The sequence below is a fragment of the Oenanthe melanoleuca genome, unplaced genomic scaffold, assembly GCF_029582105.1.
Source record: "Oenanthe melanoleuca isolate GR-GAL-2019-014 unplaced genomic scaffold, OMel1.0 S208, whole genome shotgun sequence".
NCBI classification, from domain to species: Eukaryota; Metazoa; Chordata; class Aves; order Passeriformes; family Muscicapidae; genus Oenanthe; species Oenanthe melanoleuca.
The window spans coordinates 1-27,879 of NW_026612857.1; the positions used below are offsets into that span (position 1 = coordinate 1).

Consider the following 27,879-nt stretch of genomic DNA (forward strand, 5'->3'; position numbering starts at 1 on the left):
TCATTATGACTTGTGACGGTGAAGACCAGAAGAGAAGAGAGTCCAGAGCACACTTCAGTCTCCTGAGCAAATATTACCACCATGGAGAGCTGCACCCAACACTGCAGCCACAAAGTACTGTGAATGAGGCTTCCCAGGAAGTTCTGAACCAGCAAACAGAGAACTTCTGCCTTGTTTAAGTTGTTCTCCTTGCCACTCTTTTTTTATCCATCATGATTTTTTTAAAAAAGCAAAATATATAATGCAAATAATAAGAATAGGAATGACCTTGTAAGAAACAAAAGAGTAATTATTTCAAAGTAAAATCCCTTCTGTCACCATAAGTACTAGAGTGTCTGCAGTGCTGGGAAGGAGGGTGTAGGCATGGGTGAGCATGCATGCCATGGCCTCTCCCTTTTATTCTGCTGCAACCAAAATGACAAGAACTGAAGCTACCTACTTATTTGGCAATAAAAAGAAAGACTAAAAAGGAATTTTGAATAAAATGAACTCACTTCATATAATACTCTAATTGTACAGGAAATACACTGAGAAAAATCTGAGAAAGGCTCCTGTCTGTTATTTAGAAAAACTCACTCTTATCTGTTGACTGTGTCCAGATCTGTGTTATCAGAAGAAACTCAGGAAAAGCAACTTTATCCTGGCCTGTGCTTGAGAATACAGAGCTAGCAAACTTAATTTATACAGAAGATCAATACATAAAAATTAAATACAAAGAAAATCAAAAGAAATTCGTTTGCAAAATACAAACCAAAACACTACAGGTTGCTCTCTGCTTTAAAACAACCTTGTGTTGAACGTGGATATCCTTTAGGAGAAAAGTGTACTTCAAAGGATAAAAAGGTTTCAAAAACGTATGAGCAAAGGCAATTTTCACAGTACTGAAGAAGAATTTGCTGTCATCACCTCAGTAGAATGAACTAGGCAGGGTAAGAAAATGAGTACAGCTACTCCTTGAACTCTAAATGGTAGTATTTACAATAGCATTAATGATACCCAGCTGGCTTAATGGGAAATTCTTTGGAAAACCTCTCCATTTTCTTTGCCTTTTTTAAGAGTGGGGGAGATATTTCTATTGTTAATTCCCAATCTTTGGGCACTGGGCAGGTTTTACAACAGAAAGGGAGTCACAATAAACTTCAGTTCACAGGAACAAAGCACTAATACCAGAGCCTTGAACACCACTCCGGTTTTTGCTAATGTCCCTACAGGAGCTAGTAGAGAACAAAGCAGTTTCCTTTGTAGATGCTGTGTGAAGTGGGAAGCTCCTTTCTGATAAGGTACAATATTCAAACAGGCCATTTGCTTTGCCCTGCTGCTCCTCAAAGATTTGAGTCCTCCACTCACATGCTCAGCTTTTGAAATACGCCCTGACAGTGCTCTCAGAGCCCAGCCAAGGAAGCTCCTGGCCCCTCTGCTGCCCCAGAGCCCACTGCACACACCCACCTTTCTCTGGGTCCTCGAGGCTGTTTTGCACGTGCTCCACTGCCCGGTCCATTTCCTTGCTGTCACAGACGTTGAGCTGGACAGTTCTCATTCGATCACTCTTCATGGCATCCAGCTCCTTGGAGCCACCCTGTCCCTTGTCCTAGAAGGGAAGAAATTGCTGGTTTCAATCGGGCTAAAGAGTCTGTGCAGAATATCAAGCACATACCAACTATCAAATCAAGAAAAAGAGTGCACAGGACAATATTCAGGACAGTTCTCCAGCCTTAGGAAGAAGGGGAGCAGACAGGACTGGTCCTGCAGAACACTCTCCCTCACACATCTCCATCTGATCATGAGCCCTGTACCAAGTCAGCTGGTACAAACTGCTTCAACCACCAAGAAAGCAGCCAGAGCTGGATCTGCCACAACAAGGCACCCAGCAAGTACCCCCTGCCCAGTATGAGCGCTTGAGGTCAAGCTATGCCCAACTAAGCTCAACTTTCCAGGCAGCCTTGCTCACTGTGTTTGCATCAGCAGGCAAGCATCAGAGTGCCCTTCACTCCTGACAAATAAGGGGTTTTGGCTAGAGAGCTGTTTTCCTCTGAGCTGGAACGGGCCAGTACTTCACAGCAGGCCTGTTTCCTGACTGCTGAATGATATTAGATTGCTCTGAACAGCTCAAGCCACAGGCACTCCCTGTCAGATGCCAGCAGGTAGTCAATGAGATGGAGCTTGTCTGCACTCTGAGCCCATCTGCCCATCTGTCCCTCAAGCAAGAGTTCCCTTCAGAGACCACACTTTGGATACCACATGAGGGTGACCATACAACCCTGTCTCTGTGTCACTTGTCCTCCAAAAATCCTTTCCCTGGCTCCTCTCATTGCTGCACTTATACACTGTGCTCAGAGACATTTCACTAATGTAACTACCTGACACCTCCTGTCTTCTCCTCCATTCTTCCATATTCCATCACAGACTGTTAACACCAGCTAGTGATTGTCCTTAAGAGAGGGCATCTACTGCTCTCTCTTCCTAGGGAAGCACACTGCTTACAGGAGTGGTTAGAAGTCTCATGTGCAGTCTGATGGCGGTGTTAGAGTTCACCAAACTGAAGAGTTTGGTGCTCACTCAAAAAGCACTGTGGTGCCAAAGCAGTCTATATGGCAAAGCATTGGAAAGCATACAAGGGGCAAATGTGGGAATGCCATCAGTGAATCAGCAAATGTAAACATGCAAGTCTATTGAAAACAGCAGATGTTGTTAAAGGAAAGAAGGAAAATGAGGCCCAAGTCCTTCTTTCCCTGATCTCAGTTCTATGAGGTACTACAAAATCTCTGGGCCACACCAACCTCAGAGGCCTCATAGCTCTGCTGGGGCCTCCACAGCATCTTCTTCCTCAACCCTGGCAGGGTTGGCTCTGCAAGCCAGCTCCCTCCTGCCCTCCCACCCACATGCAGCTGGGTGCTTGGACAGGGACTCCTGGGCTGGGATCCTGGCCAAGAACTGGACTCCAGATGTTAACCCATACCTACAAGGCCATTCGCTTGGCTTTCAGCAAGGGCAGGTGGGAGATGTTTAAGCCAGGCACTCGGTGACTGTGTCTCCTGGCAGGGGATGCAGCCTATCCCCAGGACCATACACAGCAGTGAAAGGATCTTCTCATGCTACAGCAGAGACCAGTACATCTCTGCTGCCAGCCCCAGGGCACACTGTCCCTGTGGCAAGAGGGCCCAGCTCTTGCACACTGAAAAAGCACATTGCTGCCTTGCCTTCCTCTTTCCATGGTCACTCTCTGGGGCTCCTGGTCTTTAGCTTGTCATATCACGCTTATCAGTGTGTCTTTGGTCTCTAACACCCTGTGGCTCTGAGCAGACCTGTGGAGCCCTGCAGTGGCCATCCTGTTTGCCAGCTTGCTCAGAGAACATCTGCCTTCTCATTCCCCTGCAAGCTGCAACAGCCCTGAGCACACACAGCAAAGCAAACAGGGGTTCCACCACACTCCTGACAGCAGAGACAAACATCACATATGTCCAATGGTAACAGATACTGATGGAAAAATACCTTCTTCATCTTGTGTCAGCTGGCTTCTCCATATATTAACCAAAGAGGTAAAAATAAAACAGCTGCAGCACGAGTGTTCATTGGATCCAGTCTACCACTGTCTTTTGGCAATGCAGCTCTCACAACTCTCACATGAGCATATTTGCCACTGAAAACGTTAGGAAGTAACTGTGTGTGAAACAGCACTCTATTAGCACAGATCCATCCCTGGGCTCCCCTCAGTCACGACTCTACACTCCTCTCTCATGTTTCCTCTACTAAAATTACAGTCAGGTGCTCAGGATCTGGCCACGTTAGGAAATCTTTCCTAATAAAGAGTAAGCACTACACATACTTTTAATCTGCAGTAAGGACATGGCATTCCTAAGAATGGTGCATGCCCTGAGGACACAGTGGCTCCCCAAGCAGCAGTCTGCTTCTGATGTGCAGGTGTGCTATGAAAAACAAACCCACGGAAGCAGCACTGAAGTTTCAGAGTCATTTCCTCTATGTCAGGGCTATATCCAAGCCAAAGATTATGTTCCTTATTTCTACCTCCACTTTTATCTAGCATCTAAAAACATCAAGTTTTTTCTAAAATCAGCACCAGCAATAATTGCATTCTGATCAGAATTCTGCTTACAGTTTTGCTAGAGAAGCCTGTAGTACAGTGAAAAATCAGCTCAGTCTCCTGGAACTGTTTTTGCTCTACAGAAAGTATAATGGCCTGAAGACACATGGGAGGCCACTCTGCTAACTAAGGAGCTTTGGCATTTTCCAGTGTTTTCTGATGACAACTGCTGTTACCATTCTTGGCACAGCCACACAGATTTTGGAACATGACGTGTGAGTTCAGCTGAAGAAGCAATATTTAATTACAGAATGATACTACAAAGCTTTCTACTAATTTTTCTATGAGGAAGTAAATATTGATCAAAGTCTAAAACACTTCTGGCATGCTGGTGCATGTCAGCTTATGTTGAAATTGTCAGAGGCCAAGATTTTCCACTAACATGCGTTCAGTAGAACAAGTTCTGAAGACAACAAAAATAGAAGGGAGGTTTCAGTAACTGTTATATATGTCCACTGAAAATTGTGCCTTTTCAGCAGCTCAGACAGAAGAAATGAAACCCACAAGTAACTTAGCAACTCTGAAGTTTTAGACTTCTGTCAACATAGAGGCAGAAAGCACTGTTTAGAGAAGTGCCTAAGTCTGCAGTGTTCTTATATTCTCTAATGTTGATCTTCAGTTACGAAAGCTGAGTAGAAACATCTCTCAAAAAAGTACTCATCTACCCTCTGTCTTAAGCCCTTTTGAAAGGCAGCATTTTGTACCAAGTGTCCTGTTCTGCTGTAACGCCTGTAGGGGGAGCCCAGGTTCACAAATAAATCTTTGACTGAACACACACAAGAGACAGAGCTATCAAGACAGACACCTCTTTTGAAAAAATGCAGCAGAAACAAACTACTAATTTAAGCAAAACTAAGTAATAATGCAAAAAAAATAGTAAAAAGTCAGATAATATTGAAGAATACCTGTCAAATTCTCTTTAAATAGTATCACTATTCAAGATACATTTATAGTGATGAGTGAGCAAAAAGATTAGATCAAACTAACTGACCCACCCCAGGATATCCTGAGAAGTAAGTTTGTTTCTGTTAGGAAATGGGTGTGCAGCTAAAAAAGTGCAGTGCTTCATAAGGAGAGAGAGACTAAAACTCTCCTGTTCTCCATGACTATCAATGCTTCGCCACACCAAGTTCTCTTTCAGAGCATATCAAGGTTATGTTCACTAAGCTGTGGCCTAAATCTTCTCTCATTTGCACTAGAGACTCCATCACCTACCTAACTACTTCAGGAGACCCCCAATACACACCATAGCATGGCTGTACTCATGAATATAGAAAAATATGCTCAAAACACATGCCATAAAATCACTGGTGCCTTGGCGTATGCCAAAATTTATCAAAATAAGGCCTGCATAAATATACATGGTCTGAGAGCAGGGCCAAAGGTCCAGACTACAGTCTGACACCAAACCAAAAATAGTTAAATCTATGAAACTAGATTTGGAATTCCAGTTCATCAGACATGGAACAGACCACAATGTTGTGATTTAAATAAGAACCTCCCTAGATACCATTCAGTCCTGGCTCTGCTCTGTGAAATTCAAGCACATGTGTCTTTCCCTTTGGGTTACCAACCACCCTCCCTCTCCATGGCAGAAAGCTGTGCAGTGGAGCGGGAAGACTGGAGTTGCTATGTGTTGCTGCACATGCCACAGGTAAAGAACAGTTTTTGTTTCCCCTACCTTTTGCAGGCAGCCAGCATAAATAATGAAACCTTTGTCATGCAGGTGCTTGGCCAAGTCAAATCCAAATCCTGAGTCACAGCCTGTTATAAGCACAGCTCTGCTGCCAATCTGCAAAACAAAACAGAACAAAATACACTGTAGTTGGGTATTTGAAATTAGTGATTTGCAGTGCACAGAACAAGTCATGTCCTTGGCCAGGAGCAGTCTGTCCCAGGGATGTTCTCTACACTCAGTGCCAGCTCCTGCCACCCAGTGCCTCCTGAATAGAAGAAATCACATTTTCATACTGAATTCACTCCAGTGAGGCAGGATCACTGCCCTCCCAACATGGAGGAGTTCAGCACCTGTGGAAATAGGCTTCCAAGGCAAACAGATCAAACAAACCACCATGCTCTGGCAGTTCATATCCATCTCGAAATCTGAAAATATACCAGTTCCCAAGACATACTTTCCCTTCATCAGAAACTGTTCCTGTATGTTCAAAGCAGGCAGAAGTCCACTCTTGTGTGCATGCAGCCCACAGGGCATGGAAAACACAGTTTGACTAAAGAAAGGATATAGTTTAATCTTACTGACTGCTCTCTCTATCACCTAAGCCCTCTAGAGCTGGGTTCTAAGACCAAAGAAGATTCAAGTGGGGTTAATATATGCAGTTAAGACCAGTTGGTCATCACTTTTTTTGTCTGGTTGGGCTTTTTTGGTCTTCCTATTTTTCCAACTTACAATTTAAATGGAAGTATACCTCCTTCCCTCTCCAAATTCCTTTTTCTAACCCAAAGACAGCCAGCAGTTAAATAACAAGCTAAAAATTAGATGGTGCATCAGACAGCAATAATTGCACATCCAAGGTGCTGCTGTGGGTGGGATTGCGTAACAATTGCCTGCAATTCACTTCGACTCATCTTTTAACAAACTATAAATTCAGCTGCCCCCAGCATACTCAAGGACTGATCAGGGTGGAAGCTGGGTGGAAGCAGCAAAGGCTCTTCACACTGGAACCCATGAGTGATGCAAGGATCACATCTAAGTTCCTCCAAAACTCTCTCCCAGAGTTATGGAGCAAGTTGTGCATTGCTCTAGCACTGCTACAATGCCGAGTGCTCTGCCACAAGACAGACAAGATGACAGAACACACCCCTTCCTTTTGCCTGGCACTGCTCCTAGCAAGTCAGTATGTTCAAGGAAAGGGCTGCTAAAAAGGGCCACTCTCCAGATGAAATGGTGAGGACACACTGATTTATTTACATGTCTTTAAAGAACTGTACTCCAGAAAGAGTGCTTGATTAAGAATTTGTCATGCAGATTCCCTCCACTGTAAGGTGGAACATTTAATCTGCTGAGCGAGTTCCAAAAATAGAAAAAAACCCACTCGTATGATTGTTTATTTCCATCCTTAGCAGCACATGCTGTGCTACGTCAATGGAAGCTCGGTGCTAGGAAAGAATGTGGAGTATGCTCAAGAGGTCCAGCTTGGAGTCTTTCTGGAAAACTGGAAAGATGAGTTTGGTCGCCAGGCTCTAGGGATTTTAAAACCCCTGCTCAAGAGAACTTCCTGGAAGCCACAGTCACACTCACCTGCTCGACTTCGTTCGCATAAGAGCGGCTGCCACAGGGCGACAAGAGAGGGAAGGAAAATCTTTGCACGGGCCTGTTAAAAAAACCCAAAACAACAGAACAGTCAGATGTGGAATATCTTGTCCATACTCTGCTGCAGCAACATACACAGAAGGAATGCAGTGCTGCCTACCTACGTCATATAGATTGTCATTTGGGATGACAGAATCTAGTCTACACCTCTCCTTAGTCTGAGCCTGTGTTGTTTCCTATGACACATTTGTTTCTCCAAAGACCTTGATGCTATTTCCAGCTGCAGTAGCTGTCTGGGTATCACAAAGTATTCTAAAATAGCTCCTGGTCTGGAGGCACAGAGCTGCTTCTACCCACAAAACAGGCAATGCAGTGTTTACATTTTCAAAAGCAACAAGATTTGCACAAAGCTGGGGTATGGGAAACTATTAATTTGTCTGATGAAGGTATTCTGCTGTGGCTTTGCCTCTGACACCCCACCTGATGCTGAATTTGCTTGGATTTGTCTCGCTTCTTTTACACACAGTGCCATCCTTATTTCATCCAGGATGACACCTCCTCCCGTGCAGATACTCCTCCCCATTAGATACTCTTAGATTTTACATCCCCTTTTTGCAACTGTTAAAGCTAAGAAACACTGTCTTTGAGCAATACCTGTCATGCAGATCTGAAGCTCCTCCGCATAGTATGTGTGACTCCCAGAAGACAAAACATATTCACAAAGACAGACCAGAGCAAAGCAACAATGCCTTCCAGGAAATTAGAGTTCATTCAGCAAAGCTATGCTACCCAGTAGCATCACTCTGTCTTAAGTCTTGTCATCACCAAAACTGGGCCTGAACAACAAATCAGAGTGACCCCAAGTTCTGTCCTTGTCAGTCACCTCTCTGGACTTAATCAGCTTTTCCATTTTTACTTTGGGCACTGACTTTGTGCTTCTGGAGCTTTCTGGCCTTCCCTTAGATTTGCTGTACTTCATCTACCCTCTGGCTCCTCCAACAGCATCTTTCCTTCCCAGGGCTTATCTTGCAGGCTGCTTCTCTAAGTAAATTTGCATAATCATTCACAATTATCTCCAACTCAGATATCACAGGCTCTCCCAGCCATATCTTGGGAAATCAAGGGTTCTGTGAAGGCAGAAGCTTTGAACCAGATGGGAAAGGAGATGACATATTTAGGCAACAGTGTTCACCCACCTTCCTGAAACAGTTTAGCTGTTTTTATAACTTAAGAGTGTCACAAGCCAAATCAGCTCTTGAAATAGCTATAGCAAACTTAACTGCTGCAAAGGTCAGTCCCCAGGCAGTGTGTGTTAACATCACTGACCTGCAATCCTGGATTGAAACTTTTACCTCAACAGTAAGATTCTTGGTGTGTCTTAAAGTGCCCAGAAACATTCCTAACATTTCTTTTTGTTGAATGGACTTGATTTTTATTTTTAAGTGTCATGTTTGGCCCTGTTATTTCACTGCAGAGCACTGATTTGCTGCACTCAATTCACAATAATCTTTAGAGAATACCTACTTGACATTCTGCCTATCCTGACCTGAAGGCAGGGGCAAAAGAAAAACAGATGCTGGCTGCTGCTGAGCAGGAATGTCATCAGCAGAAACAGCCAGGGAGTGATGTGAGCCCCCACATGGCACACTAACGCACCATAAGCTATTTTTGTCATTCCGCATCACTGAATTCTAGAGACCACAACAGAGACTTTTAGAATGCACAGATGGTCCTCAAATTGAACTTGTGCTTTTAATCATGCACTGGCTTTTGTTTAGCTCCACCAAAAAAAAGGAGTCCTCAGCTTGAAAAGTCAAGTACATAAATGGTGCTCCGGTGCATTAAGACACTGGTATAGTGGCAGCACTGCCTTTCAATGAACAGTTGGATTTCCACTGCAGGTTTAGCAACTTGTGGGAACTTGCAAATGCAACACAGTTTAGCCCTGAGTACAAGACACACAAAGCACAAATACACAGTAAGCAAAACACAAGATGCAAAGAAAAAAAACAAGAATATGCTGAAAATTCTTTCCTCAAGTTAATAAAACATTAATTCGTATTTTTAAGGCCACAGCAGATTCCTGCAGGTGAACTCTGGTGCATGTGGAGCAGATAGGAGATAAAAGACCTATCTATGTCTGTTTGCACAGGAAATCTCTTAACAGCTTAGCTATCTACAACACCCAGTTACCAGAGCCACCCTTGACCGTGATGATTCTGGACATCACTATCAGCAGCACTGGAGCAACACTGGAGGTGGCAGTTCTTGTTTAACAGGCCATGAGCCACTTTTAAATGGCTTATGTACAATTAGTGGTACACACACTGCTGTCTGGGAACCCCACTCTAAAACAAAGCCAGGAAAAGCACTCAACTTGATCTGAATTTGGAGTTCCAATCATACAGCAATATAAATGTTGGGATTTTTTCAGAGCTAGAAATTAGAATTAGATTGGCAATTTTCTGTTCATTTGCAGAAAAAAAAACCAGCCTAATTACTCAGCCCACCTCCATTTCACAGTAAAAACTCCCTCTCAACTTTCTCTTTTCATAGGATTCATGCCTCTTTAATGAAGTCACAGAAATATATGACAGTTTCTTGCACTGAAGCAAGGCTTACTTGCTGATATTAAAGAAAAAAAAATGTTGATGGATACTGTATTAATGCTCTACTCTACAACTTTTTGACTGCAGTGCAAAAAAAAAAAAAAAGAAAAAAAAAAAAACCAAGAAAAAACCCCAACATGTTGACAACCCCTCCTTGCATATAGAGTTCATCTCTGCTGTGCTCAGCCCAGTGACTGAGCCCTGGGTTGTCCAGGCAGGTTCTAGAGTACCCACCCTTGGAGATACTCAAAAGCCACCTGGACACAGTTCTGGGCAAGCACCTCAAAGAGGCCCTGCTCTAGCAGTGTGGTTGAACCACATGACTTTCAGAAGTCCCCTCCAACCTCAACCACTTTGTGATTCTGCAAATAAACTGTCCCACTGAAATCAAGTGAGTCTTTGACATGTGCTTTACTCAAGATGTCACTCTTTCTTCTTTTCCACCAAGTTACTTACCTAAAGCCATTCCCTGGGTCCTTGAAATTCAGGACTTTCACAGAGAAGTTCAAGAGAGGGCGGGACAGCTTGGTGGCCAACATGTTTTCAACTAGCACACTCTACCAAAAGCAAAACTGTTCTTCCTTAGCTCTGCAACACAAGATAGCACCTGTGTTTTAGTTGCTCAATTATTTTGTAAGACATGCTGACTCCATGTATTTCAACAGGAAAATAAAGTCCAAAGGAACTCATCTTCTCTCCTTGCAGTCCCTCACACAGATAAACAGCTCAACCTTCAGCTCCCCAAGACGCCTTTTAATAAGCAAAAGCATTTAGGGAGACATCTAAAGCAAATGTCCATATCTCCTTCTTTAATGCATCTTTAACTAATTTCTCTGAAACAGGTAAAAATTAAGGCACTCATAAGGAATATATTATATCAAGTGGCTATATTAAATAACTTTAAATAAACAAAAATATAACTTCAAGTGATAGGTGATGTTATATTACATATTTCCAAAGCAATCTTTGGCTTTACAGCTAGTACAGCCACGCAGTTAAAAATACATTTTTTTGTAATTAAGGAGGTGGTGATGCTGGACGAAGCACAGGGAACCACCAATAAACTCAATACCGAGTGAAAACATTTCAAGGACAAGACTTCGGTATGAAAAGTCAATTTCCATCATATTTATCTTGGATTAAACTAATCCAAGGCACAAAAAAACATCTCCCAGCCCCCTTTATTAAAGCTAAGAATTGGTATCTAATTGTTAGGGGTGGTTTGCATCTCTGCCGAAGGCTGGGCCGCCACCGCGGCAGCTTCGGGGCCTGCTGGAAACCAGGCCTGAGCTAAAAACCAGTGAAATTACCGCAGGAAGAGCAGCGGTGGGCGCCGAGATGGGGAGGGAGGGAGCGGACAGCGCTCAGGAGGCTCGCTGGCTCGGCTAATCCTCAGAAACCCCGGTGGTTTGATCAAATTGGGGAGCACGGTCGGTGTCCCCGCAGGTTTTTGTGAGGCTTGCAGGAAGGGGCGAGGCCCGAGCTCCGCTGCAGGTCCCGGCCCAGCCCCGCTCCGGACGCGGCTCCGCGGCCCCGAAGGCGCTCCCGGCCCGCCAGCGGCAGCGGCAGCGGGAGGGGCGCGGCGCGGCGCGGCCGCCCGGGCACGCGGGGAGGCCGCGCAGAGGAGATGCCCGCGCCCCCCGCGGGCAAGGTCACCGTGCGAGCCGGCTGCCGGAGCTCCGCGGGGCCACCGCCACCCACCCCGGCCCGCCCCGCCGCCACCCGCGCCTTACCCGGAGCCGGCGGGTGCCGGGCGCTGCCGCCGTTTGAATGAGGCTGGGCCGGGGCCGCGGTGCCGGGCGCGGCGGGAGGCGGGCCGGGGGCAGGGCCGGAGCGGCGGCGGCGATAGGCTGCGGCCATGCGGAGCGGCGCGGGGCTGCTGCTGGCGCTGGGCGCCGCGGGGGTGCTGCTCCTCCGCCTCCTCCTGCTGCTGCCGCGGCGGGTCCGCCGCGCCCTGCCCGTGAGTACCGCGGCGAGGGCCCGGGGCTCGCCGGCAGAGCCCTCCGGGGGGGGCCCGGGGCCCAAAATGGCGCCGGGCCCCTGGCCGGGCCGGGCTGCGCTGGGGCCCTCCAGGGCTCGAGGCGCTGCCCGGGCCGGGCCGGGCCGGTGGAGCCGGACAGACGCTGTGAGGGGGACGGAGCGCCGAGCTGGGCACGGCCCGGAGCCATGAGGACCCTGCCGCGAGGCTCGGCCGGGCCGCGGTGCGGCGGCTGCTACCCACGGCAGTGCTTCACTTGGAAGGGGAACATGTTCATGTAATCATAGAATGGCTTGAGTTGGAACGGACCTTAAAGATCATCCAGTTCCAACCCCTTGCCATGTGCAGGGACGCCTTCCACTAGACCAGGTTGCTCAGAGCCCTGTCCACCCTGGCCTCAAACACTTCCAGGGATAGGGTACCCCAACTTCTCTGGGCAACCTGTTCCAGGGCCTCAGCACCCTCACAGTTAATTTTTTTCCCCTAATATCTAATCAAAACGAACTCTCAATTTGAACCAATTCCCTCTTGTCCTGTCACGACATGCTCTTGTATATGGTCTCCCCTCAGGTAGTAGAAGGCCACAATTAGGTTACCCTGAAGCCTTTTCTTTTCCAGGCTGAACAATCTAAATTCTCTCAGCCTTGTCTCATAGGAGAGGTGCTCCATCCCTCTGATCATCTTGGTGGCCTCCTCTGGACTCACTCCAGCAGCTCCATGTCCTTCCTGTGCTGGGACCCTGGAGCTGGGTGCAGCACTGCAGATGGGGTCTCACCAGAGTGGAGAGAAAGAATCATCTCCTCTGACCTGCTGTCCTTGCTGCTTTGGATGCCCAGGATACGACTTGCTCTCTGAGCCAATATTTTTGTGTCAGGATCCAGCTCAGTCTTTCCCCCCAAGAATGGCCAGATAACAACTACAGCTTCCCACTTCACGCTTCCACCCACTCTTCTTCTCTTACTTTCTCCACCTCGGTTCCACTTTGAAAATACTTTCCTTTTAGTGAATATTTTCAGTTCTTTTTCCTGGGATTGAAAAACTCAGCTTTCCCAACCCTGGAAAAAGGAGCAAGCCAAGTTTACTTTGTAGCTGCACTTACCCTAAAATCAATCTGTTTGATAACATCAGAGCATGGTGAGGGGAGCCACAAGAGGGATCCAAAAAAAACAAGTGGCACATTAGAAAAAGATAGTCTAGGTAAGTATGGCTTATTTGTACATTGTCTAGAGAGGCAGATTGAAAAGGTAGCTTCAATTTCTTCAATCTGTTCTGCAGTAAATGTATAATTCTGCTAGATCACCTGCATTAGTAAAATAAACTGGCCATATCCCAGTAGGAAAAGCTGTATATATGTGAGGTGACTGCATGTTAAAGTGAGGCTGCACTGCTATGGCTGCCTGAATTGTGAGGAATAGTGGCGTGGATCACACAGCAAGCATAGACAGTATTACTGTGCCCACATGCCACAGCAGCACCTCCAGTCCAAGAAGTTATTCTGTGCTCTTAGCAGATTGCAGGCACCCTGTCCCAGGCAGTCCCACCCTGTCCCAGCACTGGAGTGCTGTCTTCCTTGCAGTGTTTCCGGGTAGCACTGTATGACCCCGAGCGAGGGAGGCACCCGAATGCCTCAGAATGCTCATTAAGGTCACCGTGCTGATAACTGGTCCCCTCTGCCTGTCCCAGCATCGAGTCAAATTAAGCTACAGATTGGCCCTATCAAACTTCAGGAACAGGCCCATTCAGCTTTATCTCAGGACTTTCAAAAGCTAAGGGTGATTGGGCTTTTCCGTGTTCAGTTTTTTTGTGGGATAGGATCCTTTTGGCTGGGAATGGAGTTGATCCCTGCTGTCATCCTTGGGAGCTTTCCGTCTGTCAGGCATGGCACAAACAGGCACAGGTACAGATGTGAGATCCAGAACACCCCTTGGGGTTTTGCACACTCCTTGGTGCTGCTGGGGCCTCTGTCTGTTATGAGCCATGATGCTGTAGTCAGGTGCTTTGTTGTTGAGTTATTGTGAAAGGTGACCTTGACAACTTCTGTGATCTGGTTCATGTTTGATTTTCATCTCTCTTGGAGCTGTGTCACTCTAAATTAAATTCAGGCGGAGCACTGTATATTTAATTCTCACTTACCTTTTGTCCTTTAGCTGTAGCTATCTTTAGAGTTTTAACAGAGCTAGTCTGTACCTGGGTGCTCTTTGTCTGAGTATAGGTTATAGTATAATGTTAATATGGTGTTTGCATTATAAACGCAGGATAGACTTTTCATCAGTTCTTGTTTCAGCTTCACATCTTAGCTCCCCTTTGAGAGCAGTTACTTCAACATGAGTTATAGGACAGGGTGTAGCCTATTTGCTTATTGTTCTCTGCTGAGGCTCACCCTAAGTTTGTGCAGTAAAGCTCTGATCACTATCACCCTGCAATCATCCCTGATTGCTGCTTTACTAAACCACATGCCAGCAAAGCAAGAGATGAGAGAGCATTGGTGATTGGCCCATTTCTCTCTGAAAATGTGACTGGACCAGCCAATGTAATTCATACTTAAGTAGGTTTATATTCCAGCCGTTGTGAATACAGTAACAGGCAATATTCGTTGCTGATATCTCCAGAGAGATGGAGCTGACCTCACTTCCTTATTGTATCCTTTGGATTTTTATTGCTTTATCATGTTATTGCCTCATGGATATAGTTTCAGTTTGGAGCATTGTGCAGCACAGCAGCTGGCAGCCTTCTAACTAGGTTAAGTGTTAGTTCATTGCTTCACACCTGTGGTGAGGAAATGACTTTCAAGCAAAGACAGAGGGTAAATGGGCAGTGTTTTGCTATAGGCTTCTCTTCAGAATTTGGGATTCTGCTTTCATATCTATCTCAAGCCTGTTGTGTCATACCAGATGGAATATCAAATCTTCTTTCTCAATTTACCTGTCAGTCAAAAGATAATAATAACGTAGGAGAGAACTGTAGGATTTGATAAGTTGTTCCTCTTAAAACTGCAGAGTTTCAGAAGGAAACTAACCTGTAGTCACATTCCTGCATGCTAAAATACAGCATGGAAAATGCTGCATAGAGTGGGAGTAGGTAAGGAACAGACAGCAGCCACTCAGCAGCTAAAAGAGCTGCTAATACAGTTCAAGTCTGTGATGTCCTGCCATTTGGATGTTCTCTATGCTACTTACTGAGAACTGCTGGATCATTAACTTGTTTTGAGATGTTTCTGTTCTGCTTGGCCACTGATACTTGAAAGAAAGAGTTACTGATCCAGCTCAGGTATCAAGGCAACACAAATTGTTACAGACCGGCTGCTGAATAAATTTATGATTTCACAATAGTTGGGAGCTGATTGTTTTTGTGCACACAGGTGCCACTCACTTGCATCTGGAATTGCACCTGCCCTGGCTGCAGGACTGCAAGTGGCTCGTGTGCTGTGGGGCAGGGTGCTGATGGTGCCTGCATTGCAATGTCTGATGGTATCCTATGACTGTCTTTCCCCACACAGGCTGAAGGGAAGGCGGTGCTAATAACAGGCTGTGACAAAGGTTTTGGACATGCCTTGGCAAAATGCCTTCATGCAAAGGGATTTACTGTTTTTGCTGGATGCTTGCTCATGGTGAGTAGTGAAATTGATCAACATTTTTCTGATTAGAGAAAAACACTTCTCAAGTGAAAGCATCTTCATTTGCAGCCTCCATTTACCCTGGTTCAAGACCTGAGAGAGGTGCACTGGGCAGGGATCATTACATCTCCCATTGCTTCATCTGCTTGTTGTATCTTGTACCTTATTCCTGTAATTGTGAGCTCTTTAGGGCAGGGATTGTCTATCAACTGCATGTCTCTACAGTAGCTTGTACAGTGTGGCACTGTTCACTGCTGGAAGCCTCCCAGAAATACCACACCACCATAAATCTGGTAGGCCAAGATTGCCATGGCACTGTCGCTTTTTGTTGTCTTTCACAATGTCATTTTTTGTGGATGTCTTCCCCAAACTCATCTCCAAGCTGCCTCTCCCGCATTATTAAGGTTCTGTTTCCAAATGTCTTGCAATTGTGCTTCTGCAACTTCTGTACAAAGTATTCAGTTTATGGATCGCTGAATAAACAAATTTACCATACATTTCTGTCATCTTTAGGTTTCACTTCCTGTCACGTGTTTGGCAGGTGGCATCACTTGTAAGAAATAAGTTTAGATGCACTAAATCCAACGGAGTTGCAGACCCCTCATCCCAGTCCCTGCTCTTGCAAAGGACTTACAGCTTAGTGTTGTGAAACCAGTTTTATAAACTGAGCTGGCTCCATCTCAGCTGGGATTTTACCTTTACTATGCATTTTTTCTGTATTGCTAGTCAAAACTCATGAGATTTCTGACCTGAATTGTTCCAAATCAGTTCATGGTCAGTCATTTCTCCATTTGAAGATGACCACATCAACGCAGGTGCTCAGGGCATTATGACTTCAGATTTTTGAGTACTGAGTGTGAGAACAAACAGAGGTGGCCTTCTCTGCCTGTGTGATCATGGCAGAGGTTACGTTCTTCCGCCACACCAGAAGGGAAAGTTATTATCAGCTGATATATTGTGTAACTTGAGAGCAAGAGACTCCTGTTGGATTATTGCCACAGCTTGGAAATTTCCATATGGAGCCTCTGTAATTCCTCCAGTAATCACGTCATTTGCTGCTTTGGGATGCCTGTCTCAGAGCTGATGGCAAGTCAGGCACTCTGCAGAGCAGCAGATGTGGGGAATGGAAAGGAGAGGGAAAATAGGATGGCTGAGGGGGCTGCTTGGAAGGCATGTGCTAGTGTGGAGCAGAAAGGGACAGGCTCCATTGGAAACCCCATAAAGAAACTAAATGCTCCTGAACTGAGGCCTGTTTGCTTGCTTGCTTCATTGCTTGTGAGCTGCTGTAGGTTCCCAGCAGGGTCAGAGCAGGTATGGGGACAGTTGTCATGAAGCAGATGGTAGGCTCTTAGTTCACACCTAGTTAGTCTATCATCACTTGCATGCTTTTATACAGACAATTAAAGGATCTCTGATGTACTACACCACAACAGAAAGCTCTTGTATTAAATACAGGATAATAGACTGTGAGATACATCAGGAGCTTCTTAATGATCAGATAGTCAAATATAATATAAAGTTATAGGAATAAAAAGAATACTGCATGCAGGCTGGGATAGAACTGGAAAGGATCAAGTGCTAAAGAGATTACATTAAGCAAGGGCAAGTAAGTCGACTGAGAAATTTTCTGTTAATATATTTAATATTAGAATTAAGATAGTAAAACCACACAGAAATAGATTATTAAATAACCCTAAAAGTAGAAATTACAGGAAAAGTCAAAATAATAATTATTTTATTTTCTTCGATCTTACTGAAAGAATAAATTGTTTTCAGATGCCTACTGCCAGCAGTTATGAGGACTGTAGGCAAGAAAAGGTAAAGAATAAGAGATGTTTATATAAACTAATGTACTCAAGTTCACCAAGCTTGATGAAATATACTAAAGGTCATTTAGAGGATGAGCCATTGTGATTTCTGCCCAATGGGTGATATTTTCAAGAGTACCTGGAAGCCAGGGGATTTCTAGAGGGCAGGAAGAGGGCAGATATTCTACTTCCCAAAGGAGATAGACCTCTGGAATTGCCAGCTAGGCAGCTCACCTTCAGTGCACTCGATGCAATTGCCAAACACTGCCCTGTCAGTTTTACAAATGACTGGATCATAGTGTGATGCACCCTGCCTGTATAAATTTACTGGGAACAAACTGTGCTGTGTCAATCTAATCTCATTTTAGCTAAGCAGCAGAGTGGCTACAGGGGAAGGAATAAATGTATCCTGAGTAAGGGTTTCATTACAGTTTGTTACAGTCCCTCCTGATAGTCTCATGAGCAAACTCATGCCCTAAGCAACTGCTGTTTAGTCCCGGGACCATATTCTTGGAAGTACCCCCCAGAAGAGTTTGCACTTGGAAAAAAACTATGCACAGAACCATGCAGAGAAGATTATAGGCCTTTTGGGGAACAAAATGATCCTGATAGGTTGGATGGAGTCTGAAATCAATTACGTGAAATCCAGTAATGACAAGCATGAGGTGTTCTGCTCAGGAAAGGCAGGAAGGCAGCACGTGGATTGGCAGCAGGGTGGGGAGGAACTGGCGCACATGGAGCGAGCTGGCTGCGTCCATGGGAGCTCAGCATTGTGTTTGTGGCTTCCTGCTTCCCCCTGACATCTCACTGTGGGTACCCAAGTGCTTGCCAGGACCTAATCAGGAGCTTCCCTGGGAAAAAGCCATGGCTGTGTCTGTAACAGGGCAGCTCTCCACTATTGAACACCTGTGTGATCTGACTGCTCCTGTGGGAACTGCTCCAGGTGTTATGCCAGCCAACAAATCTACCATTTAAAAAAAAAGGAGGAAGTACCATTTGGTACCTAACAAGGAATGTACTTAAAGCCCCCAAAGACCACAGAACATAAGATAGTGTTCATTTGCTTCCGTAAAAATCTGTAGCTGCTTCATTTGTGAGGAGGTGTTCTGTACAAAAAAAATAAGCACTTTGTTATACAGTTAAATAGTGGCTAAGATGTTGTCTGCAACTATGAAATGTGGTCCCAATTGATATTGCATGTTGAAGTAATTCTTCCAAAATCAATATGTTTTGTCAATAAAGAGTAAATTGTAGCTGGGAAGGTAACTTTGCAGGTAGAGTTGCATTGGTGAAAGGGGAAAATTCATTTCCATAGGAACAATACAAACATTTTTTACTGGATTTTTAAGTTGCCAGCCTACGACTTTGTTTCTCAGAAAGCAGTTTCTTGTTTATTTTGTAAGTATTGTGCAAGATTAAAGAAAAAATGCAGGGAAAGGTCTTTTCAGTGCTCAAATGACAATTGGCACTTGCATGCAGATATAGTTATAGTTTTGCTTTTACATAGATAGAATAAGTCTCTCTCTTTACAAGTTGAATTAGCTCCTCTTTATTCACTAATCAGTGGAAATTTGCTTTATATAACTTGGTGAGATGCAGGAGCATCTTTCAGAAATAGTGAAGCATCATGCAACCCTCATCTTTTTCAAATGGAATATAATATTTTGGTGACCATGTTGTTGATTACTTGTAACACCACTTTGAGATTGTTTTCATGGCTGGATAAGAGGGCCAGCACAGCCCATCACCACATTTGATGTGCATTAGAAAAGCTTCAAACTTTGTTTGCTGTTCTTGTTGTACTGGGAAGTAAGTCAGTTGTGAAATGACATGCAGCCGTGGAGCCAAGAACTCATTCCTACTACTGTCATAGTGCCAGTTCAACTACATATTGATTTTTAAGATAACTGCCCTGTTTTGCTAATGTTTGTGATGGACATTTCAGCTCTTTTCCTTCATCATGTGTCATTGTTCACTGGACTGAAGGTGGAGATGACATGTTGTATACTACATAAATTAAATAGCCTGAGATATTTGTAAAAAACTAAGCAGTTACATGTTTTTTATATCTGCCTGGCTGCAGAGGCTGCTGAGCAGGTGACTGTGGGTGGGTTGCTCACCTTGCTTGCCCTTGTGCTGTGGGAGTTGGTGTCAAGTGATAAAGGAAGAGTGGCAGCCAGGCATGGTGACTCACCAATTCATAACTTCTTCCTCCCTAATGAGGGAGCTTGTGATTCAGGGAATAGTTTTGTGAATTAAATCTCAAGCCTGCTGTGGAACTGTGTGGGCAATCTGTGCTCTTTTCACTTTTATTTGTTATTTACCACCTGAGCAAGGCTGTAAGGCTTAGGCAGGAATCTTGCCTGGAAATGAGCAGGTAAAATTTGGAATTTTTACTGTGTTTACATTTTACTAAACAAAAAAAACCCCATAGTAACAGAATCTCTAATGATTGCATTGGGATGGGAAGGAAAAAAAGGAAAAGGGTGGAAAGGAAAGCAAAGCCATGAAGTTCTTATTCCATATAGAGTGAAAAAAAAAAATAAAATTCTTTCTTAGCCAGAATCTCCTTTCATGCTTCATGTCTGTAATTGTGCCATTGTGTAGCAGATCTCCACTGAGCATGTATTCCTGACCATCTGACTCCAATTTCTGTACAAGTTATGTTACCTTTAGAGCACAGAGACTGAGGCAGTAGAGAGTCACCCATGGTTCTCTCCAGCTGGCTCAGTATTTCAGCCTGTAAAGCATGTGAAACTCATCATGAGGAGCTGAGAGCAGGGTGGACTTTGTGGTGTGGACTTTGTGGTGCTTCAGGGCACTGGATCCATGATGCAGTTCTGGAAGTGGTGCTGGAGAGAACAGGAGGATGTCATGCTAGTTTGTGCATTTTGTGCACCGTTTACTCCTGTGTGTGCAATGTCAGTAGCTTCTATTTCCTGTCCATGTGAACATGCCTGGCCCCAAGCTGCATTTCTTGGTCCATCTTAGTGGGACACCTTTCTGTTCTGCTGAACAGGATGAGAATGGAGATGGAGCAAGGGAGCTGAGGAACATGAAGTCAGACCGGATGAAAGTGCTACAGATGGATGTGTGCAGTGACCAGGAGGTGGCTCAGGCTGTGGATTTTGTGAAGAGGACCCTGAGGGAGCCAGAGGAAGGTATGTAGAGATCCTTTCTACAGAGCAGGCCATGCATTGACCAGGTCTTTCTGTCTGTGCACCACCAAAATAAGGTTAACAAGCCTGAAGGCCTGTGACAGTGTGTGGCTGGCAGTCAGGCCGTGCTCTGCCCGGGTCAGTGAGGACAATTGTCTTGCTATTAATGTGGCCGCCACATGGAAAGAGACCAAGACTGGCTGGAGGATTAGCCTTTAACTCTACATCCCATAAAAAGCAATGAGTGGCAGCAAGCCCACAAGTATCTGTGTCTTTGTCCTTGAATGTCTGCGAAGGGCATAGAACGGCCAGAGCTTGATCCCTTCCATGCACTCCTGCCACACGTGCTCCTAGCTCATGCAGACCTTGCAAGTGATCCTGCTAATGAAGAGATGATGGGCCCTGGCTGCTTACTGCTGCTGTTCCCTCTGCTGTGTGGGTAAAACTGAGTGCTGAGCTGGAGCACAGATTTGAACTGCCCCCAAACCTGGATTAATCTTCAGTCAGATTAATCCGTGTTTTCCATGTTGCCATGCAACATCCCAGAGGTGATGTGAAGTGGAATCCAGGTACGTTTGGCACAGATGACCTTAATCCACATCACCTTAAGCATGAGTCCAACTCATGGACCCCAAAAGCAAGTCAAGGGAAATAAGAGTCCCATCTTTCCTTCTTGGAAGTGCATTCACAGTGGTATGTGAGTTTACAGTCAGAGCCTGATGTGACACCACCTGACCTCTTCCCATGTGATGAGGTGAGACTTCTTGCCTTGCGTAGGCTTTTCTACAGCCTCTATGCCAGTAGCAAGCTGGCCAGCAGCTGTAGGCACAGGCTGAGGGTGAACTGAAGTTTGACATCTGTGGCTTCGACTTCAGGGTTGTGACTTGAAGGTGGTTGCTCATCTTGAATCTTAGATGAGTCTGCCACGGCCCTAGTTTTGTTCACAGCAAGTATTAAGCTAGTAAATAACAACAGCTCTAATCTTCATGCAAATTAGGTGAGCACACCTTTCCTTCTAAAACAAGCATATGAAATGTAACTGAGTAATGTACAAGCTCTGATCCCACACATGTTCTCTCTGCATGATTTTTCTTCCTACACAATCACCCAGTCCTCGTCATACTTTTCACAGCTTCTTAAGCTTTTCTTAAGCTTTTCACCAGCAACAGCAGTGATAGCACAAAGCCTTTTTCCACTGAGTGAAAGCTTGGAAGGGAGCAGCTCTATTGCTTCTATAAATGCAGCAGTGTTTGCAAAACTGTGTGTGTAGCAGGACAGAGAAGTCTTGCATCCCTGATCAGCAAGTTAGACTGGTTCCTCCTGTAGCTGTTTGCCTCAGCACGGTTTGCAAAGCAACAAAGGCTTCTTTTTAGGCCCATTGGTGTGACTGAGGTTTGAGGCTTCTCAATAAATAGTGCTCAATAAATAGAATATAAAGGTTGTTGAGACCAAGGTGCCTTGCACAGAGGTGCGGTTGCACACTGAATGTGGCCCCAGAGGAGCTAGTGCAGAAGAGTTTTTGGACTGTACAGTTCTTTATACCTCTGCTGTGTACAGAAGGCTGAACTCTTTTGGTAGGAATGCCCGTTTGTTTTTGGTCTCATGCAGTTCCCACTGTATTGTTGACTCTGGAGACGTAATAGTGATAAGGCTTTGCTCAATAAACACACTGCTGTCCAGCAAACAGCCCTGTGACTGGGCTCCCCTCAGCACTTTGTTCTGTTTGTAACATGCCCTGATCCGTGAGCAATGGAATTCCAACAACAAACTATTGTAAATAATGATTCAGGGACGTTCATGAGAACTAACATGACAACCCAGGAAATGGGAAATTGATGTACAGAAATTTACAGGAATTTGTAAGGAATACTCTACAGAGGTCAGTTTGTGACCGATAGTTTATGTCTTTGGTAAATCCCTGCCAAATTTTCTCAGCATCTTTTTTGTTAGTAGTGAAATTACTCCATCACGTGCCCTGTTTCCATGGTCCTCCTGCTAGCAGTTAGATCTTGCTTTGCAGCAGCAGAGGAACCCATTCAGGCTGAGATGCTGTGCTGAATGCAGATCAGTGTGATTTTCAGTTGTCATGACTCACTAAAACTGGGAGCTTCAGTGAGTGAAGCAGGGACAGGCTGCTGTACACAGCAGGTCAACAAACTTCAGGGAGAGTGACCTTAGCTGGGAATGGGGCAGGGTTACCGGGGCCCATGTGAGAGCACAGAGTCAGTCTGCCAAGGGCATGTTAGTGTTTTTAAGTCCCAAAGGAGGATAAATTCCATTGCACATTGGCAGAATATTGCAATTTGCTTATAGGACTATGTTTGGTAAAATACAGGGTTACTATCTGACTGAATCAATACACAGTGGAAGTTAAAACACTTTCATACATGAGAGTAGGGAAGCTATGGAGCAGAGGCAGGGCAAATAGCCCAAAAATTTCTGAGAGAGAGCTTGATAACTATTATCAACAGGGTGGCACGACATTGGTGCTTTTGATAGCAATGTTGGAGCTCCTTGGACATGAAGACTCCTTCTTAGCCCTGTGTTAGTTCTTGGTAAAAGGAAGGTCCTGGAGTGGAAAGGGGCCCCAACTTCAGCTGAGTCCAATGCAGCCCTCACAGTCCAGCCCCGACTCCAACACAGTGAAAAATAACCATGGTGTATGGCAGGACATCTAATGAGGTGCAGCTGTGTTGTCCTCCTCCAGCTCCTCTGTTTGTTACTCATGGCTGCATAGTCCCATGCTTTAATAAATTGATGAAGTATGGATTCAGCCCTACAAACGTTTTTCACTGGGAGTCCTGCAGTAATCATTTTGAAGGGTCAAGTCCTTGCTGACTTGCTAAATCCTGACATGCAAAGGGTTCATCACAGAAGCTCTTGGCAAGTGCAGTCAATTTAATTTTGACTGCATGCACAAAAGATGTTAATTTTTAAATTCTAGTAGAGTAAGTTTTCTAACTCCTGATAAAGTTGGGATTGAGGAAAAGCAAATACTTGGACTAAAACACAGCAGCTGTTAACCAGGCCATGAATGTACAGATCAATACCATGCACTCTCCAAAACAGCAAGCCAGAGTTGTGAAGGGTATTAAGAAATCCAAAATACCTGTTTTCTTTCCTTTTTTATCTACTAATTGTAGGGGAAAGTCCAGCCCCCTCCAAATTGCAAAATTCATTATAAAGTCACTGAGTGGAGGCAAACATGGGCTCAAGAAGAGGCTTGAAAGAGAGTCAGCCAGATGCAGCCTTATAAAGCCCCAGAAGAGCATTTAACTGTTCAGGAAATATTCGGGAGGCAATACTTGTATGCCCCCATCACTTTTCTTGATGTTCCAAATAAGCCCATTGTATAGGAAGACTCCATTTCCTTGCTGGGTTTTTCTCTACAACTTATTTCTACTGAAGTGCCTAGTTCTTTGTTAAGGTTTTAGGTTACTGTGAACAACAAGGAAAGTGTTTTCTCTGTGACACTTTTCCTTGCCCTACTCTTTAATCGTGTGTTTGTTGGCAGGTCTGTGGGGCATAGTGAACAACGCTGGCATCTCGACCTTCGGAGAGGTGGAATTTGCAAGTTTAGACAACTACAAGAAGGTGGCAGAAGTCAACCTATGGGGCACTGTGAGGGTGACAAAGGCTTTCCTGCCCCTCATTCGCAGAGCTAAAGGTACATGCTGGGCAGTGTGGTAAGGCTCAGAACTTTTGTAGCACAGCAAAAAGATGTTACTAGGAATCTAGGTGGTACTTGGGGAACACCTGTGCGGTCCAAGGAGGATTTCTGAGGCTATCATGTAAGCATTTGGTAGTAGAGGCTATTCTTGGGGCAGGCCGGGCACCTACACAGATGTAGCAGATGCTATCTTCAACATCCAAGATATCAGAGACCTTTGTGCAGTGTTGGCAGATATCACACACACAAGATAATCCAGAGTCCACAGAGAGGTCATGTTTGGATAACTGAATCTTCTCCCTTCATGTTATTCCATTCACAGGTGACTTCAGGTAGTGACAGAATAAATAAGAGTCAATAACAGCCATTTCAGATACCTTACAAAACAATGGTATTATCAAAACTCTTTGTTTTGTATTGAAAAAAGATATGTATGAGCAGAACTCTGAAGAGCTTCTTTCTTTATCATGTGTGGGAATGATGGTACAGGTGTGTGTTCTGTGAGGACAAACGGGGTCTATATTAAGAAGATTGCTCAGATGCCATTCCCAGGCAGCAATTAACCACTAAACAAGCTCCATCTCACTACAAAAAGTATCTTACCCATCAGGTTAGGAGGTGGTTCTCACAGTCCCTGTAAGTTACAGTTAGGTCTGGTATGAGACAGCAGAGCTGCCCACTTGTTTCTCAGCTGAAATTTCGACCTGCAGAATGGTGTCATGCTCCATGGCTGTGAAAATTGTCTCCATAAAAATAGCTGGTGGAATTTCAGGGGCTTATTTGTAAGTGTATCTGAAACCATAGTGTGCATGTTTTGTCTTGGATAAAGGCTGAGACACGCACAGAGGAGTGACCACTGCTGTCACTGCTGGCAGTGCCTTGAGGGCTGACACAGGCTGTTGGTAGGAATTAGAACAATTGCTCTCCACTGTCTCATGGACAGCAGCCCATCAAGTCTCCTCTTGTTTGTCCCAGGAATGGCCACTGTAGAGACTTGTGGCTGACCAGCTGGGTGAGTGGGTTGTGCTGCTCATGCTGCAGGTACACGGAAATCTCCACTCATTCTCTGCCATCCAGCTCGGGTCTAACAGGTGTGTTAGGCAGATGAGCTGTTGAGCTTACAGAAGGAACCAGATGCTTGTGTGGCATCACACAGAGTTGTGAGCTTTGCAGCTTGTGGCACTCCAGGCTGGGAGCTTGAGCCCTTCTCTAGCAAGAAGACACATGGGTGGGACACACTCCTGAGAACACACAGCTAGCAGTCTCAGAAGATCAGGGTACTTCCCTGCTTGGAAATCATGAGAGAAATGTCTTGTATGCTTTGTAAATTCTTTGATGCAGAGGCATATGTACCATCCCTGGAGGAGGTCAGAACAGAGATTAGCCTTGCTTGAGGCAGGAGAGAAAAGCTCCATGACCGGGATGTGTATTCCAGATTCAGCACCATCCAACTAAGTACCCTTTTACTGGGGATGTTCTGGCTGCTCCTTCTGCAGCCCATCCTCTCTCCCTGATCTTTTCTCTCTAGGCCGAGTGGTGAATATCACAAGCATGTTGGGACGCATGGCGAGTCCATCTCGCTCCTGTTACTGTGTTTCCAAGTTTGGGGTGGCAGCTTTCTCCGACTGCCTGAGGCAGGAGATGTACCGCTGGGGGGTCCGCGTCATCCTCATCGAGCCCAGTAACTTTGTGGCAGCCACCGGCATCCTGACGGCAGCGGGCATCGACCGGCAGGCCGAGGCCCTGTGGGGCGGGGCCAGCGACACGGTGCGGCAGGACTACGGCAGCGAGTACTTCGCTCGCCACGTGGCCGTGATGAAGTCCTTCGTCAACAGTGGCCTCAAGGACATGTCTCTGGTCTTGAGTGACATCACTGAAGCTCTGACGTCCCCGTGCCCGAAGAACCGCTACAACCCCATGGAGACCTACTGGTGGGTGAGGCTGCAGGTCATGACCCACCTGCCCACAGCCATCGCCGACTGGCTTTACATCCCTGGAGCCACCCTGTAAACAGGCATCCCTCCAGAGCTCCTACTCGCACACAGGTTAGGGCTGACCTCTGCACTCCTTGCTGCTGTGTCTCCCCTGGAGATGCATGTGCTTCCACTTTGAGTCACCTGTTGTGGAATGCTAGAATAGCATAGTTTTTTAGTTCTTTTTTTTTTTTCCCCTTACTCTTGTTGTTTGTATTTCTTGCTGTGCTGATTAAAGTTGAAAGGTGCTTTCCTTTTAACTATGGAGGAAGCAGAGGAAGGCAAATATAACGTGTCAAATATGTGGCTAGTGTAACTAGGTCAGCAGAGTTCCCCCAGTGATAAATTTGGCTTATTAATGGGCTCTTGCTTTTCCTTACAAGGACAAACTACTAATAGCAGAGCAAAGCCGTTGCTATGAGATGGCTTGAAGGGAGAAACTAAAATGGGAAACAAAAGCAGAGTTTTCCATTTGGTTGAAAATGGGTCAGTCACAGCCTTCCATTGTTTTCCTGATACTGCCAAGAAGCTCTGCTGTGCTGTGACTGTCTGCTCTTTCCAGGGAAACAGGAACACTGCCTCTAAACAGCCTCATTACCTAGCTGCAAAGAAGGGTTCTTCCCTCCCAGCACTGGGGCCAGGAGATGCCAGAGCCAACAACTGGGCACAGGATGGGCAGTGAAAAGCCCTTTTAATAATGAAGTCTGAGCCATCTCTCAGTAGCCCCTCTCTACCTGCTGCTGCTGAGCTTTGTGGGATATGGTTTAAGCTGATGTAGCAAACAAATTTGGCTTCTCTGACTATTGCCTTAGGTGCCTGAACTACTCAACTGTGATACAGATATTGTCCAGCCATCCCCCTGCTTCCTTCTGGAAGTGATGAGGGAGCTGCTGCTGGCTTTTCCAAATCAGTTTTTTTTTTTTTTATTTATCTTCTGCCTTTGAACAGTGATGGGACACTGTGCAGCTATGTGTGGCCTGACTATGAGCTCTGGAGGAATGCTTTAAGGGACACATTTCTTATTTTTAATATTGCACAATGAAATCTCCATGTCACACAATCATCTTCTCTGAGAACCTCTTGATAACTGATATGAGCTACCCTTGCCCAGTATCCCGAAGGGTCTCTTCTGTTTGCCATACATAGGCTTTTAATAATCTTTTCCAAGTGCTGAGGCTGCCTGGCTTCATGCTCCATGCCCTGTGTTCCAGTGGTGACCACTGGTGGAGCAGCCAGTGATCTGCAGGTGCTTCTGGCCAGGCTGGGACCTGAGCCTCTTACTCTAGGGACCAGCTTTTTCTTCCACTGTTTTGCCTTATATGAGATGAAGTGGCTGTGAAAAGAGCTTATTGATTGCTCTTTCATCATCTGTCTCTACTAGCTCTGACTTGGAAACTGTGCCTTAATCTTTTTGTATGCCACTGGCTGCAAATTCTCAGAGTCTGCATGCAGCCATGAATGCTGTGATGCCTTCAGAAGGAAAGTAGGTTTCCCTTGGAGATGCTGTCAAGGCAGCTTGTCTTACAAGTAACAACTGCTAGAAATACTGCTGTGCAGATTGTCTTTTCCAGATGATCTGCACATGGAGATTTCCTGGGATTCAGGACCCAGAAGGACCCACTGAACTGCAGCTTAAAGAGTAATCACTTCTGCCCCCTGCACTGTGAAATGTGATTAATGTTAAGTAGCTCTGATTTGCA

The 27,879-nt window shown here is 45.3% G+C and overlaps 2 protein-coding genes across 3 annotated transcripts; one reads left to right on the forward strand and one right to left on the reverse strand.

Moving 5' to 3' along the window:
• Window positions 1-1,336: 1,336 nt before the first annotated feature.
• LOC130266772 (D-beta-hydroxybutyrate dehydrogenase, mitochondrial-like) lies at window positions 1,337-11,801 on the reverse strand. Of its 2 annotated transcripts, none has more exons than XM_056516028.1 (5): window positions 11,713-11,801; window positions 10,436-10,567; window positions 7,359-7,431; window positions 5,781-5,891; window positions 1,337-1,588 (listed from the first exon to the last, which is right to left on the reverse strand). In XM_056516028.1, the coding sequence occupies exons 2-5, from the start codon at window positions 10,516-10,518 to the stop codon at window positions 1,352-1,354; spliced, it is 504 nt and encodes a 167-aa protein (XP_056372003.1). In that variant the 5' UTR covers window positions 10,519-10,567; window positions 11,713-11,801; the 3' UTR covers window positions 1,337-1,351. The 2 variants fall into 2 exon arrangements, with proteins under 2 accessions (XP_056372003.1, XP_056372002.1); XM_056516027.1 differs by lacking the exon at window positions 11,713-11,801 and adding an exon at window positions 11,290-11,684.
• LOC130266771 (D-beta-hydroxybutyrate dehydrogenase, mitochondrial-like) lies at window positions 11,742-27,879 on the forward strand. The gene is made up of 5 exons (XM_056516026.1): window positions 11,742-11,939; window positions 15,454-15,564; window positions 20,398-20,539; window positions 24,051-24,203; window positions 25,735-27,879. The coding sequence occupies exons 1-5, from the start codon at window positions 11,838-11,840 to the stop codon at window positions 26,214-26,216; spliced, it is 990 nt and encodes a 329-aa protein (XP_056372001.1). The 5' UTR covers window positions 11,742-11,837; the 3' UTR covers window positions 26,217-27,879.

Excerpts from the sequence above, each read along its gene's own strand:
- LOC130266771 (XM_056516026.1), top strand. The coding sequence starts at position 11,838 with ATGCGGAGCGGCGCGGGGCTGCTGCTGGCGCTGGGCGCCGCGGGGGTG. Across the intron at positions 11,940-15,453 it reads GGGTCCGCCGCGCCCTGCCC|GCTGAAGGGAAGGCGGTGCT; the intron begins GTGAGTACCGCG and ends TTCCCCACACAG. Across the intron at positions 20,540-24,050 it reads CCTGAGGGAGCCAGAGGAAG|GTCTGTGGGGCATAGTGAAC; the intron begins GTATGTAGAGAT and ends GTTTGTTGGCAG.
- LOC130266772 (XM_056516028.1), bottom strand. The coding sequence starts at position 10,518 with ATGTTGGCCACCAAGCTGTCCCGCCCTCTCTTGAACTTCTCTGTGAAA. Across the intron at positions 7,432-10,435 it reads GACCCAGGGAATGGCTTTAG|GCCCGTGCAAAGATTTTCCT; the intron begins GTAAGTAACTTG and ends TTTTTTTAACAG. Across the intron at positions 5,892-7,358 it reads ATGCGAACGAAGTCGAGCAG|ATTGGCAGCAGAGCTGTGCT; the intron begins GTGAGTGTGACT and ends TTTGTTTTGCAG.